The 20,859-nt window shown below is 49.5% G+C and overlaps 1 protein-coding gene across 1 annotated transcript; it reads left to right on the top strand.

Moving 5' to 3' along the window:
• The first annotated feature begins 1,880 nt into the window (after positions 1-1,880).
• Positions 1,881-3,456, top strand: LOC125538457 (uncharacterized). The gene has a single exon (XM_048701736.2). The coding sequence runs from the start codon at positions 2,095-2,097 to the stop codon at positions 3,298-3,300; it is 1,206 nt and encodes a 401-aa protein (XP_048557693.1). The 5' UTR covers positions 1,881-2,094; the 3' UTR covers positions 3,301-3,456.
• Positions 3,457-20,859: the final 17,403 nt, after the last annotated feature.

Here is a 20,859-nt window from a genome sequence, read left to right as displayed (position 1 = left end):
CATCACATCACATCAGCTCATACCCGGGCTGCTGGCCACGTCACTCCTCAAGTCATCGCCTCGTCAGGTTGGAAGAAAAGAAGTCAGGCCAACTCCACCGCGCGCGACTCTATTCTATCCGGTACCATCTGTTTAAGGTAAAAGGAACAAAAAAGGCGGCCCAGCGCGCGGGAGCAAACGGACTTTCGTCCGCTTTGTGTCCGCTTTCGACTCATCCGTGGCCCAAGTTTGCGCCGCTTTTGGGGTGAAACGGACACCACGCGGACACGCGGGTCGTCTGCGCGTGTCCTCCCCTGGTCCGCCCGTCAGTGACACAAGACAGGCCTTTTTCTATCCGCCCCCCTTCCTCCCTCCGGCCGCACCCCCTCCACTCTTCCCCACTCTTCTGTCGCTGCTGCCGCCGCCGCCGCTGCCATTGCAGCCGTGCAGTTCGGACGCGAGCTCGCCCAACCCCTTCCCCTCGGTGCCGCCGAGCTACCCAACACGGCCACCTGGTTTGCGCACCCGTCGGCCGGTTTTGGGGCGGATCCGGTCGGTCTTGAGCTCGGCCGCTGTGGGAGGCCGGGCCGCGCCATGGACTGGCCGGGCAACTCGCCGGAAGGCCCTGGCAGGGCCGCAAGGTCACATGCAGACAGTGGCTCCTCCTCTAGCCGCTCGGATCTGCACCGTCGGCGGTCCGTCGGCAGATACATGAATGGCGGTCGGCCGGGCTCGGTGCTTGCCCAAAAGCTCGCCGGCGCACCGTTGACACTCATTAAGTGCGACCACTGCCCAAGGATGGTCGTGCGCCGCGTGTCTACAACGCCGGAACATCCCGAATGGGTGTTCATCAAGTGCTTAAACGATGGGGTGTGCGCTTTTTTAGCTTCGGTTTGTGCTCTAGATTTAACTAGTTGTGCTAATTTCAAATTTTGTTGTGTAGAACGGATGCAAGTTTTGATATTGGGAAGAAGAGTACATCGATATATTGGATAGAGCGAAATTTAGTACATATTCGTGCACTTTTAGCTAGCATAGAGGCTGTAAATGAGACAAGTGCACTTGATGTTAGATTAGAGGCTAGACACGAGACTAGGTGTGAGGAGGAAGCAATATCGACTTCTGGCTTGAAGAAGAAAGGAGGATGCCAGATCGAGCCTTCTGGCTTGAAGAAGAAAGGAGGATGCCAGATCGACCCTCCTCCACAGATCAACAACGAGTGCATCGAGAAGGCCCTAAGGCCTTGTACAATGGGAGATGCTTACGGGAGATGCTTAGAGAAATAAACCAGACTTTTTTAAGCACCGGTGCTTATTTGTACAGGATAGACGCTTAACTAAGCGTCTCTCCTGTAGAAATAGACACCGGTGCTTCAGAAAATCTCGGTTTATTTTTCTAACCACCTCTTTAAGCATCTCCCATTGTACAAGGCCTAAACCAACTCAAGGGAGCAGTTATGAAAATTGGGTATCTTCTAAAATGTATTCTTGTGGTTCTTGTTTTCTTTGGTCTTATTTTACTAGTCAAAATGTGATGATGCATTTTTCATGTATCAAAAATGAATGATGAAATAAAGTTAAGGACTTGCAAAGAAATAATACGCGGACAAGATGCGGTCGGGATGCGTCCGCGCGGTGGGCGCACGGCCACCGCATCCCAGAACAGGCCCGGACACGACCTTAAATTCATATCCAAAAGACAAAAACAGAACAAAACGGACGTCCGTTTAGAATCGCGTGGTGGAGTTGGCCTCAGAATATTGGCGGGAGAGGCAAGCATCCGTCCGCCCGGCATCCGGTGCCCCCCGCACCGCACTCGGCCGGAAAAGCTGCGCACGGGCCGAGTTTTTCTACGCGCCAAGTCCAACTCGGCCACCAACCAACCATCCACTTATCCCGTCTGCCAAGTAGTGGCCGCCCCGCCCGGCCCGGCCTCCCCCAGTCGAGTCGACGCACGGCCGCCCCGGTCCACGGCCTCCTCCTCCGCCTCCAAAGGAAAGGAAAACCACCCGCACGCACGCACGCGCACGCACTTCCACGACCTTCCCCCCACTTTCCCCGCCCCCCTCCGCCAGTCCACCGCCGATGCCGCCGGCCTCGCCGCCCACCTGACGCCATGCCGCTCCACTACCGCCGGATCCTCTTCTCGGGCGACTGCGATCCTTGGTACGGCTGCCCCCCGCCTCCCGCCCCTCCCTTCTTCACCCCTTCCCCCTCTCCCTCTCCCTCGCCTTCCTCTCCGCCTCCGATCACATCGCCTCCTCCTCCGCCTTCTCTGTCTTTCCATTTCCCTTTTACCCCGGACCTCGCTCCGTCCCCTTCCCCCGTCCATGACGGCGGCGGTGGTTGGAGAGACCACCAGGGAGGAGGAACTTACGGGTACGGCGCCGTCGACGACCACCGCCGCCGCTTCGTCACCTACGTCCTCTGCGCCGCCGCGGCGCTCGCGTTCCTCTCGCTCATCCTCCTCGGCCTCTCGATCGCCGTCCGTCGCCGGCAGCTGCGGCAGCGGAGGCAGGCGCTCCTCGCCCAGCCGCCGGCCGCCGCGACCAACGTCGGGAACGACGACCCGGAGGGCGGCGGCGGGGGCGGCGTGGTGCACCACGTCTGGTACATCCGGACCGTCGGGCTCGACGAGGCCGCGATCGACTCGATCGCGGTGACGCCCTACCGCGCGGGGTCTGGGCTCCTCGGCGCCGCCGACTGCTCCGTGTGCCTCGGCGAGTTCAACGACGGCGAGCTCGTGCGCCTGCTGCCCAAGTGCGGCCACGCGTTCCACGTCCCCTGCATCGACACCTGGCTCCGCGCCCACGTCAACTGCCCGCTCTGCCGCTCCGACGTGCTCGACCCCACCACCACGGCCGCCGGAGCCGGCATCGAGTCCAACTCCAACCCACCAGCTGATCCAGATGTCAGCGCCAACGCCGCAGCCGAGCAAGCGGCTGCCGCGAGCGATTCGACGCTGGAAGACGAAGACGAGGAGGAGGACCAGGAAGCGCCGCGCGTGGAAGAAGACCAGCACGAGCAGCAGCAACCCAGTTCGCCAGAGCCAGAGCCATTGCCGCAGCTCCCGGGCCCGCTGCCGCGGAATGTGCGGCGCGCGGCGTCCATGAACGCGGCGATGGTCTCAACCGCGGCAGGCGTCGCCGCGCTGGACCGGCTGCCAGACGCGGCCCCCGAAGGGGAGGAGCAGAGTGGCAGAGAGAAGCATCAAAGCGGTGCGGCCGGCCATCCGAGCAGCGAGAGGCCCGCGTCCGGCGGTCTCCCGAGGTCCTTCTTCGCGCGGCACTGCCGTGCCCGGAGCTCCGTGCTGCCGCTGTGACGGCGCCGAGACCCCGAGCTGAATTTTTGATCCTGGTCGCCAATAATGTTACCCGATCAACGCCCCAAATGTGTGTGATACCTGTTGCTTGTAATCTCAAAACCGATGATTGCGAGTTCAAACGCGAAATGCAGCAAAGAAAAGCGAAATCTTTTATGTTGTCTGGTTCTACTTCAAGTACAATTAAGAACAGAGATCAACCCAGAACAAGAATAGAGAATGGAGGTGCTGGAAGATGTTCTTGTATTCTTGTCTAGGAAGCAGACACTGCACTCTGTCGGCTGCTGTTTTCTTTGCTTTACCCTACATTTTCTTTTCTTCAACTAACATGGGAGTGGATCGCATCATCTGCCTGAACTTATTGAAGGGAAAACGTGCCCTCATGGCTTCTTGGGGGGTCGTTGGCGCGGGAAGATTTTGTTTATTATTCTTCATTTTTTATCTTCTGATGACGGTAGCTAGTCTGAACGAGAGAAGTGCAGATACAGCACATGACGAGATTGTAGCTGCTCTTTTTCGAAATAAAAGATGCAGATAGAAACAGCGATCTGCTGTAGTAGCTAGCGAGCTCTGTAGGCTGGCCGCCGCCAAGGCAGAGTTGTGGATGCTCTCTGGGGCATCAGGGCTGAGTCGTATCTCGCGACAGGTAGCCCAATCTTGCACCGGGCTCCGGCATGAGCGTTGTGGGCATCATATGCCGCTGTCTCTGTACTGTCCTTTCTCCCCTTCCTTAATACACCGACGCGCAAGCCTTTTACGTGCTCGCAATTTCAAAGTTCATTGGAAGTACAAATAAAAATTATAATGAGATTTCGAGACACTCAAACGACCACTACCACCGGCGTGCCGTTGTCGTAGCAAGTTTGACTTTGTTGATGACAGCCGAAAAGTTTTCATGCATGAATCTTAGCATATGACAAGAAACCCTAACCTTACCGCCTCAAGAAGACGACAACAATCTATGTCAGAGCTCCGTCAAGTATGTCCAGATGAATGAACTCGAGGAGGATCGGTGCTCGGAAGACAAACTTGAAGAAAAGGTGTCCTCGTTCATTCGAGCGTTGCACCTGCAAGGACTAAAAGAACAAACTTAAACTACTACCGGAATTCTCCTTCCCGCCACCGACCGCCGAAGCGACAGACAGAGGAAAGACGAATCCACGGGCTCACCGATGAGGCTTGGAGGGAGGGGAGAGTTTGCATGGGATAGGGAAGAAAAATCTGAAGACATATCACGTATGCCCAAGAGCTTGTAGTTGCTTGATTAGGCATATCTAATCAACTATCAAAGCAATTGCAGTCAAGACGGGGCAGTAGTGCAAACAAAGAATCTCAAACTTGATATTTTCTTCGAAATATGGTTCACTCAGATTTAGTCGTATGTTCTCTTGTCGCAGCAGTTACTTCCATTTTTGTAAGATCGCAAGGTTCTACTGAATTATTCATTCTCAGACAACGATTTTGATTAGGTTGTTCCATTGACTAACTATTGTTATCATCAATATCACAATTTTTGTTCAACAATCAACATGGTGAAAGCTTGATAAATGTGACCAGGTAGTGCTAAATAGGGATGTTGGAATAAATAAGTATGTTCAAATTATTGGGCCTAGCCCATTTATCTTCCACGGATAATTCCTAGTTTAAATCCTCAAGGCCCATCTATCCTGCAAAAAAGTCATAAAGGCCCATCTAACTCATTAATGCATGACGAGGGATGTGAAAGTTTAGTCTCACCAAGCTAATGAAAGAATGAGTTAGACCAACATAAGTTGAATGCACGCTCATCCTGTTGGAGTTGTGTCGAATATTGCATACAAGGTAGGTTACAATTGGATTTTGAGTTGTATTATGTTTACAGGATATGAAGTCCGTGAAGGAAATATGCCCTAGAGGCAATAATAAAGTTGTTATTTATATTTCCTTATATCATGATAAATGTTTATTATTCATGCTAGAATTGTATTAACCGGAAACTTAGTACATGTGTGAATACATAGACAAACAAAGTGTCCCTAGTGTGCCTCTACTTGACTAGCTCGTTGAATCAATGATGGTTATGTTTCCTGACCATAGACATGAGTTGTCATTTGATTAACGGGATCACATCATTAGAGAATAATGTGATTGACTTGACCCATCCGTTAGCTTAGCACGATGATCGTTTAGTTTGTTGCTATTGCTTTCATCATGACTTATACATGTTCCTCCGACTTTGAGATTATGCAACTCCCGAATACCGGAGGAACACCTTGTGTGCTATCAAACATCACAACGCAACTGGGTGATTATAAAGATGCTCTATAGTTGTCTCCGATGGTGTTTGTTGAGTTGGCATAGATCGAGATTAGGATTTGTCACTCCGTATATCGGAGAGGTATCTCTAGGCCCTCTCGGTAATGCTCATCACTATGAGCCTTGCAAGCAATGTGACTAATGAGTTAGTCACGAGATGATGCATTAAGGAACGAGTAAAGAGACTTTCCGGTAATGAGATTGAACTAGGTATGATGATACCGACGATCGAATCTCGGACAAGTAACATACCGATGACAAAGGGAACAACGTATATTGTTATGCGGTTTGACCGATAAAGATCTCCGTAGAATATATAGGAGCCAATATGAGCATCCAGATTCCGCTATTGGTTATTGATCGGAGATGTATCTCGGTCATGTCTACATAGTTCTCGAACCCGTAGGGTCCGCATGCTTAACGTTCGATGACGATTTGTATTATGAGTTATATGTGATTTGATGTACCGAAGTTTGTACGGAGTCCTGGATGAGATCACGGACATGACGAGGAGTCTCGAAATGGTCTATACATAAATATTGATATATTGGAAGGTTGTGTTTGGACACCGGAATGGTTGCGGAAAGGTTCGAACATTTTCCGGAGTACCGGGGGTTACCGGAACCCACAAGGAAGTTAATGGGCCTTCATGGGCCCTAGTGGAGAGAGGAGGAGGCGGCCAGGTGGAGCCCCCCCCCCAAGCCCAAACCGAATTGGACTAGGGTTGGGCCCCCCCTCCTTTCCTTCTCTTCACCTTCTCCTTCCCTCCTCCTAGTGGGAATAGGGAGGGGGGGGCAAATCCTACTTGGACCGGGAGTCCAAGTAGGACTCCTCCCATGGCGCGCCCCCCTTGGGCTGGCCACCTCTCCTCCCCCCTTTATATACGTGGGAGGGGGGCACCCCAAAGGCACACCAAGCCTTCTCTTAACCGTGTGCGGTGCCCCCTCCCCCCTTTATAGCTTGATTGATCTTGATGATATGAGTATTACAAGAGTTGATCTACAACGAGATCGTAGAGGCTAAACCCTATGATTATGATTGTTGTTGTCCTACGGACTAAACCCTCCGGTTTATATAGACACCAGAGGGGGCTAGGGTTACACAGAGTCGGTTACAAGGGAGGAGATCTACATATCCGAATTTCCAAGCTTGCCTTCCACGCAAAGGAGAGTCCCACCCGGACACGGGACGAAGTCTTCAATCTTATATCTTCATAATCCAACAGTCGGGCTGTCCGAGGACCCCCTAATCCAGGACTCCCTCAACAAGTATCGTGTGAGATCAAGTCTATGTGCGGCTCCAGCGCCGGGGAATCTGTGGCCTCCGTGGTGGGGTTGAGCTTCCCGTCCTTGGATGGCGCGGTCTGCTCCGGATCTAAGGCCAGAGGAGTTACGGGAGCTGTCTCCTGGATGCAGTCCGATGACAGATTTAGGCCATGTCTCTCGGGGTGACCAGGAGTGGTAGCCGCGGTCTCGAATCCGGCGAAGATCAATTCTCCACGGATGTCCACAAGGTAGTTCAAGCTCCAAAATCTGACTTGATGGCCAGGGTCGTAGCTTTCGATCTGCTCTAGATGGCCAAACGAATTGGCCCGCAGTGCGAAGCTGCCGAACACAAAGTTTTGTCCGGGGAGGAAAATTTCTCCTTGGACACCGTCGTTATTGATGATTGAAGGGGCCATCAAACCTTTTGGTGACAGCACAGTGGAACTCTCAATGAAATCACCAATGTCGGTGTCAAAACCGGCGGATCTCGGGTAGGGGGTCTCAAACTGTGCGTCTAAGGCCGATGGTAACAGGGGACACAATGTTTTACCCAGGTTCGGGCCCTCTCTATGGAGGTAATACCCTACGTCCTGCTTGATTGATCTTGATGAATATGAGTATTACAAGAGTTGATCTACCACGAGATCGTTATGGCTAAACCCTAGAGGCCTAGCTTGTATGGTTATGATAAAGTCTCTCCTCCGGACTAAGTCCTTCGGTTTATATAGACACCGGGAGGATCTAGGGTTACACAAGGTCGGTTACAAAGGAAAGAATCTACATATTTGGTCACCAAGCTTGCCTTCCACGCCAAGGAAAGTCCCATCCGGACACTGGTGCAGTCTTCGGTCTTCGTATCTTGATACGTCCATTTTGCATCATGCTTTTATATCGATATTTATTGCATTATGGGCTGTTATTTCACTTTATGTCACAATACTTATGGCTATTCTCTCTTATTTTACAAGGTTTACATAAGGAGGGAGAATGTCGGCAGCTGGAATTCTGGGCTAGAAAAGGAACAAATATTAGAGACCTATCCGGCGCAACTCCAAAAGTCCTGAAACTCCACGGAACATCTTAAAATAAATAAAGAAAAATCCTCACCAAAGATGAAGGCCAGGGGGCCCACACCCTGCTCACGAGGGTGGGGGCACCCCCCCTAGGGCGCGCCCCCCCTACCTCGTGGGCCCCCTGGTGGGTCTCCGACGTCCATCTTCTGCTATATGAAGTCTTTCGATGAGAAAAAAATCAGAAGGAACTTTTCGGGACGAGACTCCGCCGCCACGAGGCGGAACCTTGGCGGAACCAATCTAGAGCTCTGGCAGAGCTGTTCTGCCGGGGATATGATGAGGCACGGACTAGCGAGACGCTAATTCGCGCGTGTAGATGGCCCGATCTTTCACGATGATGCTTGATCAACAGTTCGTCCCCTTGTTCCTCCTCGCAACCTTCAAGATAATTTTCACCTGTGTACGAAAATACACAAACGAAAATAATGACCCCCTGGGGTCAGCACGTAGGCGTTGATGTGATAATCAACCCTCCGTCGCTAGTAAATTTCCACGATGAGAAAATCACAGATAATACACAAGATATGGCCGCCCGTAACTCGGACGTTTTTCTGTATATCTCATACTCGAAAAGAAAACTCAAAAAACTCCCCAAACCTAATGCGCCCCAGCTCCTTATATGGAGGGGTGAGGCGCCCAGCCTAATGGGCCTCGACCTGACTTGGTTGGATAGGCCCAAAACCAAGCCAAAACTCACAATTATTAAAATCTAATTATTAAAAATAACAACAACACACCTAGCTTGGTGGAGTCCTGAAGTTGGGATTCACCTTCTCCGTCGTGCCCGTATCATCCTCCCCCCCTTCAAAAAGCGTTGTCCTCAACGCGTGAGGGTCTGCTGGAAAGGGTGGCATGATATCAACAAAAGAATCACGCTTCTGTGCCATCTTCAAGTCTCGCCTGCCTACCACTCCACATCCTCCCTCTTGGTCTGCTCGACTGGGTTCAGCTGTGGGTGCCTTTCTTCTCCACACACGCCTGGGCATAGGCGCCACCACCTTCTTCTCGTCCACCTTTGCTGGAGTCCTTTGTTTCTGAACATGAACCTGCTTTGCACTACCCTGCAAAAGATGAGTAATGCCTGGGCCACACAACTGACGAACATGTCCATCCTTGCCTTTGTGCTTCCGCACTGCTGCTCCAACAAAACGCCTCAAAGGTGTGCTAACAAAACTGCGCTTGTCACCCCGAAGCACCTCATGCACTGGGACATGATCAACACAAATATCATAAGTCTGAACACCTGTGTCAACACAAACTGGAATTGTAACACATGCTGTAACATCCTTCCTCTCATCAGAAAGAGGTTGTACTTCAACTGGCTTGTCACTAACAAGAACAACAGGCTTGTCATCTACAGGTATAGCTGAAGCAATATCAACAATGTCGCCCTGTGCATTATGCTCCTCATGCTGCATCTTAGCTAACCTTGGCGGCTTAGCCTTGCGCAACCTCTCCTTGTGTAACACCAGCTCCACATCAGACTTTATTTGATCATCCTTCATAGGCTTCAAAGTCTGCTGTTTGCCATCATGCATAAAAGAATATGTATTTGCTCTCCCAGCATGTGTAACATTGCGATCATACTGCCATGGACGTCCAAGTAACAACCCACACACCTCCAATGGCAACACATCACATTCTACCACATCAACATAGTCACCAACTGTAAATGGCACACGCACTTTATGAGTAACCTTCAGCATACCACAACTATTCAACCACTCAAGATGCTTAGGTTCAGGAATACGCCACGTGGACAACCCCAATGATGCCACCATTGCCTTGCTTATGCCATTAGTACAGCTACCACCATCAATCATCAACTTACATGCTTTGCCTTTAATCATACACTGAGTCTGAAATAAACTCCAACGCTGACATCTATCAACTGTCATGCATGCATCACCATGTACTCGTTTGAGTTGCACATTTAGCCCAATCAATGGTACACCATCGTCCACCAAAATCTTGTCAACATCAGCCTTGTCCTCTTTAGAACCAGTGTGTGTTGTCGCGACCTCGTTAACATCATCTATCTGAACCACGGATGTGTCCTTGAAAATTACCCTCGTGGAAGGCTGCACAGTATGCGCGGGAAAAACTATAATGGGCTTTTTAATTTCCGCCTGCATCTCTTTAAAGATCTTTTGTATATCAGCTATCTGAGTCCGAGCACGATCCTTAGAGTTCTCATCCAGCCGAGAAAACCATGTGGAAGGCATCGTCCAATTTGATATTTTTTTTCTATGTTTTTTTTGAAACTGCGAAGGAAACTGTCAGTCTGATCTGATGTTGTTTGAAACGAGTCCGATCCGGGAATATCTCCAAGTACGTGCAGCTACAGCTCAACCGGTCTGATATGTTTTCTTTACTTTTTTTTCTTTGCTGGCGTAAGCAGAACTCACGTAACAAACAAACCAAAATTGTATTCTAATCTGATTGGATCTGCTTTAAACCAAGTCAGCACAACTCCATTTTTTTAATGGGCCAGACTCCACACAAACGTACGCGAACCACAAATTTTGATCCAACACGGAAACGAATAAACCGATGTGATCCGTGCGCAATCCCAGCTGCTCCGTTCCTTTCCTATTTTTTTAATCTTTCCGTCGCTTGATCCCGAACTTCACGCACCACAGAAACGGATCCAGTCCAATCGATCAGAAATTATAAGTCGTCGGCGCCTGTATGTATTCCGAGAACAGAGGAAATCGATCTTGTCGCAAGTGAAACAGAAATCAATCAGATCCGATCTTCAATCTACGTGCAAACTCCTCCTTGGCGGCACCAACAATAATCCACAGCAGATCTTCAAAGCCTCAGCAATCTAGGAGTGCTAGAGCAAACGCCAGCAGATCAATCTCAACAGGACGAATTTGCGGTGATAAACCCAGTAATCTGATACCACATGATAAGGCACGGACTAGCGAGACGCTAATTCGCGCGTGTAGATGGCCCGATCTTTCACGGCGATGCTTGATCAACAGTTCGTCCCCTTGTTCCTCCTCGCAACCTTCAAGATAATTTTCACCTGGGTACGAAAATACACAAACGAAAATAATGACCCCCTGGGGTCAGCACATAGGCGTCGATGTGATAATCAACCCTCCGTTGCTAGTAAATTTCCACGATGGGAAAATCACACATGATACACAAGATATGGCCGCCCGTAACTCGGACGTTTTTCTGTATATCTCATACTCGAAAAGAAAACTCAAAAAACTCCCCAAACCTAATGCGCCCCAGCTCCTTATATGGAGGGGTGAGGCGCCCGGCCTAATGGGCCTCGACCTGACTTGGTTGGACAGGCCCAAAACCAAGCCAAAACTCACAATTATTAAAAATCTAATTATTAAAAATAACAACAACACGCCTAGCTTGGTGGAGTCCTGAAATTGGGATTCACCTTCTCCGTCGTGCCCGTATCAGGATACTTCCCTCCGGGAGGGGGAAATCATCACCATCGTCATCACCAACGCTCCTCTCATCGGGAGAGGGCAATCTCCATCAACATCTTCACCAGCACCATCTCATCTCCAAACCCTAGTTCATCTCTTGTATCCAATTCTTGTCTCAAGGTCCGGGATTGGTGCTAGTAGGTTGCTATTAATGTTGATTACTCCTTGTAGTTGATGCTAGTTGGTTTATTTTGTGGAAGATCATATGTTCAGATCCTATATGCATATTGTAGCGACCAGACCTCAAACTGTCCAATCTCTATGCTCCGGTGTCATCCTGGATCAGTAATGCTGACACCACACAGTACTCGGAGGATTTATAACAGAGTAGCAATCACACACTTATTACATCGAGTGTCTCAATAGAGATCTTATTACAATAAACATGGCTTAAGGCCATCTAATAATCATAACAGCGGAAGGCTTGGAAGATAAGCGAGTCCATCAACTCCAACGGCATCACTGAGTATAGAACCACGACCTAAAAACTCCTTAATCGTCGTCTAAAAAGTCTGCAACATTAACGTTGCAACCCGAAAACGGGTCAGCACATGGAATATGCAAGCAATGTAACACATAGAGAATAATGGAATGAAACAGCTATTCTATATGCATATTTGGCTGGTGGAGAGCTCTATGGTTATAGTTTTTGCGAAAATCCAATTTTTCCCTACTGCAAAGGAATAAATTTATTTAACTATCATGGTGGTTGTTAAACATTGAGAATGGTTGACAGCATTCTCAATCCCAATTAAATATCATTAAACAAAACCCAACCAAATTAAATTAGGGTAACATGTTGAGATTCACATGATAATCCAGATACTAGATACTCAAGATGTCCATAACCGGAGACACGACTAACCATGATTAGTTTATACACTCTGCAGAGGTTTGCGCACTTTTCCCCACAAGACTCGATAGCCTCCGTTTGGTTTCTCGCACTACATGGTGTTTGAGAAGACGGATGACCGAGACAGTCTTTCAGAAGCGCTAGCACCTTACGATCGGGTAGACCGTACCACCTACATCCCCTACATCTGCTAGTCTACCACTGTAAGAGTTTGCACGACTTAGTCAACTATGCTAGAGCCCATAATAGCTTGTGGCTGCACACGGAAGTTTCTAGCATGAAAAATCTCATGATCCCTTTGAGCCTGGGTGGCGGTGCAAAAGAAAACAGGCAAATCCTGGATTACTGAGGTGCCTCAATCCACCCAGATGTGTGTTTAAGTTGCCACCTTAGATAAACCATTAATTAACAAACTCTCATCTGTCATGGATATCACTCACCCAATCCACGTCTACTAGCATAGCATAGCAATAATAAGCAAACGTAGAAGTAACTCCCAAAGGTTTGATAATAAACAGGTAATAGGTATTACCTCAACTACTTCCCATCCCACAATTTAATTAGATCCTAATCATGCAATGTTTGAGGATTTGATCTAATGCAATAAAACTGGGTAGTAGGAAAGGTATGATCAAGTGTTACTTGCCTTGCTGATGATCCGCGAAACCTAGAGATTCGAAGTAACAGGCGGCGCACTCCGGGTATTCTATCGCAGACAAACAACAAGCATACAATAAGTACTCATCTAATGCACAGGTAAAACTCAAGTAAGAGATCTAACCAGAAAGTTCAACTTAAGAACTCCGGTTTGCAAAAAGAATCAAATCGAACGAAGCAACGAAAGTCAAACGGCGAAAGAAAACAACTTTGTTCTACTAATCTGGATCTAAGGCAATTTTTACAGTGGCAAAAACTTGTTTAAGTTGGTTAGACGGATAGAGGGTTTCGAGACGAAACTCCAGGCGCTTGAATCGCCTGATTCCGATAAACGAGCGAAAAGTTATACTAGAACGGAAATTGGATCAGAAATCGCGATCAGAAAATAATCGCGAAAAATCCAAAAAAAGAAAAACGACGAACGGATTAACAAACGAACGTTCGTTAACCGGATCTAAACGACGAATACGTTCGTTAAAATGAACGATCGAGCGAACGCTCGCTATTTAACCTAAACCGAAAAAACCCGATCTAAATAAAAAAACGGAAACTAAAAAAACCGACGAAAAACTGACGGAAAAACCGAACGGTTTTTTCGAGAAAATGGCGGCCCGGAAATCGAGGCACCTCGGGCGGCGGGGTCCGGCTAGGCGGCGGCGGCGGGCGGCGGCTGCGTCGGCGGCGGGCGGCGCGAGCGGCGGCGGCGCGGGGCTCGAGGGCGGGCGGGGCTGGCGGCTAGAGTTTGGCCTGGGGCTGGGCTACGGCTTATAAAGCCTGCCGGACCAGGAGTCCTAGTCGGACACGGCCCGGTTAGGTCGGTGCGTGTTTTTTTAAAATAATTACGCGCATAAGAAAAATAAAAAGAAATACTAAACGGACTCAAAAAATCCGGAAATAAATTTTCCCGGGCTTCTAAAATAAAGACGCACAAGGTGAACATTTATTTGGGGCCTAAATGCAATTTTGAAAAATGCACATTTTTCCTAAATTCAAATAAAATACCGAAAAACTCCGAAATAAAATCTGACTTGATTTTATTATTAAATCCTCAATATTTCTTTATTTTGGGAAAGTCATTTTATTCCCTCTCTCATATTTTTGTAATAGAAATAATTGATGATAAATAATTAAAATCAAATGATCCTATTCTCAACTTTTGAGAAAACTCAAATATGAAAATAACGAAATCCCCAACTCTCTCCATGGGTCCTTGAGTTGCGTAGAATTTCTAGGATCAAAACCAAAAGCAAATAAAATATGATATGCAATGATGATCTAATGTATAACATTCCAAATTAAAAATTTAGGATGTTACACATATTATTACCTCTCTGATTATGAACATGAATATGCTTTGTGAGTAAATACGTTTGTTCCTGAGGACAAGGGAGAAGTCTTGCTATTAGTAGTCATGTGAATTTGGTATTCGTTTGATATTTTGATAAGATGTATGTTGTCTAGCCTCTAGTGGTGTTATGTGAACGTCGACTACATAACACTTCACCATTATTTGGGCCTAGAGAAAGGCATTGGGAAGTAATAAGTAGATGATTGGTTGCTAGAGTGACAGAAGCTTAAACCCTAGTTTATGCGTTGCTTTGTAAGGGGCTGATTTGGATCCACATGTTTCATGCTATGGTTAGGTTTACCTTAATACTTTTGTTGTAGTTGCGGATGCTTGCAATAGAGGTTAATCATAAGTGGGATGCTTGTTCAAGTAAGAACAGCACCCAAGCACCGGTCCACCCACATATCAAGTTATCAAAGTATCGAACGCGAATCATATGAACATGATGAAAACTAGCTTGACGATATTCCCGTGTGTCCTCGGGAGCGCTTTTCCTATTATAAGAGTTTGTTCCGGCTTGTCCTTTGCTACAAAAAGGATTGGGCTACAAGAATTTGATTTGCATATTGTTGATAGAAAGGGAGCTGAGAACCCCGTTGCAGACAACTTGTCTAGGTTAGAGAATGTTCTTGATGACCCACTACCTATTAATGATAGCTTTCCTGATGAACAATTAAATGTTATAAGCACTTCTAGTAGTACTCCATGGTATGCTGATTATGCTAATTATATTGTTGCTAAATTTATACCACCTAGCTTCACATACCAACAAAAGAAAAAGTTTTTCTATGACTTGAGACATTACTTTTGGGATGACCCACATCTTTATAAAGGAGTAGATGGTGTTATTAGACGTTGTGTACCTGAGCATGAACAGGAACATATCCTACGCAAGTGTCGTTCCGAAGCTTATGGAGGACACCACGCTGGAGACAGAACTGCACATAAGGTATTGCAATCTGGTTTTTATTGGCCTACTGTCGGTGTCAAAACCGGCGGATCTCAGGTAGGGGGTCCCGAACTGTGCGTCTAGGCGGATGGTAACAGGAGACCGGGGACACGATGTTTTTACCCAGGTTCGGGCCCTCTCGATGGAGGTAAAACCCTACGTCCTGCTTGATTAATATTGATGATATGGGTAGTACAAGAGTAGATCTACCACGAGATCAAGGAGGCTAAACCCTAGAAGTTAGCCTATGGTATGATTGTTGTTCATCCTACGGACTAAAACCCTCCGGTTTATATAGACACCGGAGAGGGCTAGGGTTACACAGAGTCGGTTACAATGGTAGGAGATCTACATATCCGTATCGCCAAGCTTGCCTTCCACGCCAAGGAAAGTCCCTTCCGAACACGGGACGAAGTCTTCAATCTTGTATCTTCATAGTCCAGGAGTCCGACCAAAGGTATAGTCCGGCTATCCGGACACCCCCTAATCCAGGACTCCCTCAGTAGCCCTTGAACCAGGCTTCAATGACGACGAGTCCGACGCGCAGATTGTCTTCGGCATTGCAAGGCGGGTTCCTCCTCCAAGTACTTCATAGAAGATTTTGAACACAAAGGTAGTGTCTGGCTCTACAAAATAAGTTTCCACATATTGCCATAGAGAGAATAGTATTTACACAAATCTAATCTGTTGACGTATTCTGTAGCATGACATCACACCACGACCAAGTCTTTATTCGAATCGTTTTACTGTCCCACCTCAGCATGTTTAGCGAGGCGGTTTCCTTGGCACGTCTTGTCAAAGTAGAGATCGTGTCCCCTTATTCTGGGATTCTCATCAATATGGGCGTGGGTAACCCAACCGCGCCATTGATTATGGCGCTTGGGAGATAAGCGAGTTTTACCAGGCTAGTGGGGACGCATAGTCGCGTCCGCCCATATAAGGGGATAAGGATCCACCTTTTCATCCACGCCTTCTTCCTCCTTTGCCTATCCATTTCCGCGCACTCGAGCTCCAGTGCCCAAGTCCGCACACCCCACCTCAACCTTCTCCAGCCATGTCTGGAGCGGGAGGCAAGTGGATGGTCTCCTCCTTCACGGAGGGACACATCAAAAAACTGAGGAAGGCCGGATAATTGTCTAATGACATTGCGCACCGGCTTCCCGAAGAGGGGCGGCTCATCCCCACCCCTAGGCCCCATGAGAGGGTGGTGTTCCTCCCCCATTTCCTCCGCGGACTGGGCTTCCCTCTCCACCCATTTGTCCGGGGGCTCATGTTCTACTATGGCCTGGATTTCCACGATCTGGCCCCGAACTTTGTCCTCAACATCTCGACGTTTATCATCGTGTGCGAGGCTTTCCTCTGCATCCGCCCCCATTTCGGCCTATGGCTCAAGACTTTCAATGTCAAGCCGAAGGTGATGCGCGGCACCCAGGCGGAGTGCGGAGGCGCCATGGTGGGCAAGATGCCCAACGTCCTATGGCTCGAGGGCTCCTTCATGGAGACCCTAAAGGGGTGGCAATCGGGGTGGTTTTACATCACCGAGCCGCGTGACCCTGAATGGGTCGCAGCCCCCGAGTTCTGATCCGGACCCCCTAAGCGGCTCACCTCCTGGAAAGAGACGGGCCTGTCGTGGGGTAAAAAAGGAGAGCTGACCGGACTCCAAACATGCGTCCAAACCCTGGTGGACAAGAAGCTCAAACTTGTCAACGTAGTCCAGGTTATGCTCATCCGCCGGATCCTCCCGTGTCAACGACGGGCTTTCAACCTGTGGGAGTTCGACCCGGCGCAGCACCGAACTCTGAGCAGGCTCTTCGACACGATGTACGAAGATGCTTGGAAGGTGCTTTTCAAGGGTGCCGAGGCCCCCGCATCCGCTACCGAGGATCGCGGATTTAGCACGCAGCGTCACGCTAGTGCGGTAAGCTGTTTTTACCTTTTAGAGGGTATTAGTTTTTCATAGTTTGACTCCATGTGGGATCTAAGCTCCCTTACCTTTGACAGGATTGGTAGGAGACGTCCGGACAGATCAACTGTCCGGCTCCTTTGCCCGAAGGCCCAGCGGACGCTCGCCTGGCGAAGCTGCTGGTTTCGGCACCCTATGTGGTGCCGGAGAAGAAGGCCACGGGGACTCGAAAGAGTGCACGGCGCCTGGAGGTGTCGGATTCATCATCCGACGACTCCAAGACGCACTCCTCCCGTGAAGACGAGGAGGAGGAAGAAGAGACCTCTCCCCCTCCAGCGGGGGGAGGGAAGAAAAGGAAGGCCGGCCCAACTGGGGAGGCCGAAGGGTCCAAGAAGGGTAAAACCCTTCCTCCAGACAATTCAACCAACGCCGACGACGGCGAAGAGGAGTGGCAGCTCAGGGCCAAGCCCCTGGTGAAATCGTAAGTATCCGGATACCAGAGTGATTCATAGTATTCCTCCATTGCACAGCTTTTCCTTACGTCGAACATGTTTATGCAGTCCACCCAAAGACCGGCTCGACGCGTCGTCGAGCGGTTCCCTGGATTCGTCGAATGTGAATTCGCTTCCGACGGCTACCTCCCCCCACCCTACGGACGACGTCGAGGTGGCGTCCCAACAGGTTCCAAGCCAGGAGGAGGTGGTCCTGAGGCACCGCAAGGCGACCTCCCGGACTCCAGGCGTAAATGGGATAGAACCCCAAGGGCTCCAAGTCTGGCCTTGAGCCGGACACCGCGCCGGAACCTTCAACGGTTCCGGACTCCGGTAGGCAGCCTCCTTCCAAGAGGAGCAAGCCTACCGAGCCGGCGACCTCCGTCCAACCGGAGGCACCGGACAATTTGCTGGAGGTGCTTAACGGCGCCTCCATCGACGAGGAGCACCGCACTATTATGAGTGCGGTGATCCAGAAGGTTCAGTCCGCCAAGAGCGAACTGACTGAAGCCTGTGCCAGCCTTCTAACAGGCTTTGAGGTAAGTAAAGAATATGTAAAAATATTACCGAATAGACAGTAGCCCCTGATGCTCTATTCGGCGTTCGGAAAGAAAAGCCGAATAGAGGATCTAATAACATTCGCATGAGTCTAACATAATCAAGTCAATATGCGTATGCAGGCTTCGCTGCTGACCTCCGCCGTACTGACTGCGGAGGTGGATACGCTGAAGCAAAACCTCGCGCGGTCCGAGAACGAGCTCGGCCATGCCAAGAGGCAACTCGAGGAGAAGGAAGGTAAGTAATACCTTGCGCAAGTATATAGAGAAGATGTGGTTGCAAAAAATGACAGGATCAACGTGCTATTATAGGGGCCACGACCGAGGTGGCAACCCTTAAGAAAGCACTGTCCGAGGCCGAAAACAGAGCGGCTGCGGAGCGCACAGAGAGAGGGAAGCAGGAGGCGCGGGTGGAGGAGGTGCAGAAAGAGCTCCAGGCTCTCGTGAAAAAACACGAGAGTTTGGAGCTTGACTCAAAGACGCAAGCGTCCGAGCTTGTGGCAGCCCTCGAAAGCGCGAAGTCTGCCAAGGCCGAAGCCCAGAAAGCCCTCCAAGAAATTGAAGCGATGAAGAAGATAGCGGCGGGTAAGGAATTCATTATGCAAAGCAAGCACGTGAAAGTGAATTACTTGTTACTTACCCGAGTCCGGAGCTCTCCAGGAGCATTCGCAGATTTGCCCCGCAGTGCGTCTGATGCCGCCGCCTACTACCCAGCCGAGGAGGGGAGCTCGACGGATAAGGTGTTCTGGTCTCAGTATGCTGAGGCCGGAAACCTGGTGCCTTTGAGTGACCAGCTGAAGCAAATGGTCGAGCTCCACAAGGTGGCCGAATAGGCCATAAAGGGCCTCATAGTTCGGCTTTGGCCTGGAGAGGCTCTGCCTTGGAGCTACTTCGTGCTGGTGAGGCGGCTGGTGGATGCCTGTCCACGGCTTGAAGTAATCAAGCGCTCCGTCTGCATCGAAGGTGCCCGTAGGGCGCTTGCCCATGCTAAAGTGCACTGGGCAAGATGGATGCGGAGAAGCTGGTGAAGGACGGGTCGCCGCCGGGCAAGGAGCATCGCGTCCTGGAAGTGTGTTATGAGGGCGTCCTGAAGGGTGCCCGCCTTATAGCGGATGAATGCTCCAAAGATGTAATTTTTGAGTAAACTCGCATTTGTGATCCTGTACGCTGAAAACTTGTTCATATGCGCTAAGCAACACTTTTGAATTTAAAATATTACCTTTTGTGCGGCCGTTTATCAAATTTGAGAGATGGCGAGTCGTCGGCTTCTGCCCCCATGCCACGAGTGCTGGGGTGTTCGGGATAAACATGAGCGCTCTTTTTCCCATTCTTGGGTCCTTCGAGGGAGGCGCTCAACACAACGAACAAGGCAGTCGAACTATAATGCTTGAACACTCTCACTTAGCCATAGAATTCTATAATTTTAAATTTCGGCAAAGCCTCTAGTGTTCGGAAGACCGAGTTCGGGGCGCTATCCACGCCTAGGCCGGACAAAGCCGACTCCTCGCTCTAAGCGGCATAAGTCTTTAGGGACTCGAAAACCTCTCGTACAGCGACCAGCTCTCGCCTCATCATGACGGTCAATTTTAGATTTCTCTACTGAGGTGCTTAGCCCAGCTCAACTGGGGCACAATCGCAGTAGTTCTCCTAGTGCTACCTTAGCCGATATAACGGAACGTAAGGTACCAAAACATAGGAGCCGGGCAAACCCAACTATTGACCCAAGACATGATTCGGAGCCGATGCATATAATGCTATAAGTTCGGGGTGCCGCACTTGTGAAAGTGTTCGGACTTCTCACACCGTATTGTGGGGTACTTAAGACCCTGGCCTATTGGCCGTACCAAAGTGCACGGGTGCAACATCTCATTAATGAACATATATTCGTAAAAAAAGAGTAATGCAATAATAGACGGAAGCTATGCATTGTTTATTTAAAAAAGATGCGATCAAAGCAGAATGATACAAATAGTGCAATAAGCAAAAGATGGGACTATTTAACATGTCCTTTCCAGGGGCGAGCTGCGGAATGTTATGTGAAACAGGTATACTGCTCGTTATAGAGACCACCTTAGAGTTCCATAGTGCGGCGTAGCTTTCTGCTTCCCTGGTTGTATCGTTTGTGCGGCAATTGTACTGCCGGACAAGCCTTCCGAAGAATGGAGTCCTGAAAATAAGAGAAAATTAAGAAATCAGCAGCCCCTAGTGCGGTTTAAGCCGCGTTTCGGGCGTGCCGTGATGGTGCCCCTCCCCCTGTACCGATGGTATTTCCAGAGTATAGTTATGTACGCGCAACACTGGTTTCGCAAGTTCGTGAGGGCTGGGGTTGGGGCCACATTGCTACGCTTGCTCGGAACGTGCCAGGCGGTCTTGTTGTAGGTTACTCCGGGCGCGCTTGACGGTGTCCAGACGTTTAATGGCCGGACTGGAGAATTTCCTTGAGAGGCTGCTTTGTACTTCCGCTGCGATAGCCGCCGTATGCTCCTCCATTCGGAGAGAGCGTTCGGTGTTTCCATTGACCGTGATGACTCCTCGAGGGCCTAGCATCTTGAGCTTGAGGTATGCGTAGTGCGGCACCGCATTGAACTTGGCAAATGCGGTTCGCCCGAGCAGTGCGTGATAGCCACTGTGGAACGGGACTATGTCGAAGATTAACTCCTCGCTTCGGAAATTATCCGGAGATCCAAGACCACTTTAAGTGTAACTG

Source organism: Triticum urartu, chromosome 2A, assembly GCF_056163025.1.
Source record: "Triticum urartu cultivar PI428250 chromosome 2A, HENAU_Tu73, whole genome shotgun sequence".
NCBI lineage: Eukaryota > Viridiplantae > Streptophyta > Magnoliopsida > Poales > Poaceae > Triticum > Triticum urartu.
The sequence above is the reverse complement of the archived record's forward strand: the minus strand, read 5'-3'. Positions and strand labels throughout refer to the sequence as shown.

Coding starts and splice junctions, on each gene's coding strand:
- LOC125538457 (XM_048701736.2), top strand. CDS start 2,095: ATGCCGCTCCACTACCGCCGGATCCTCTTCTCGGGCGACTGCGATCCT.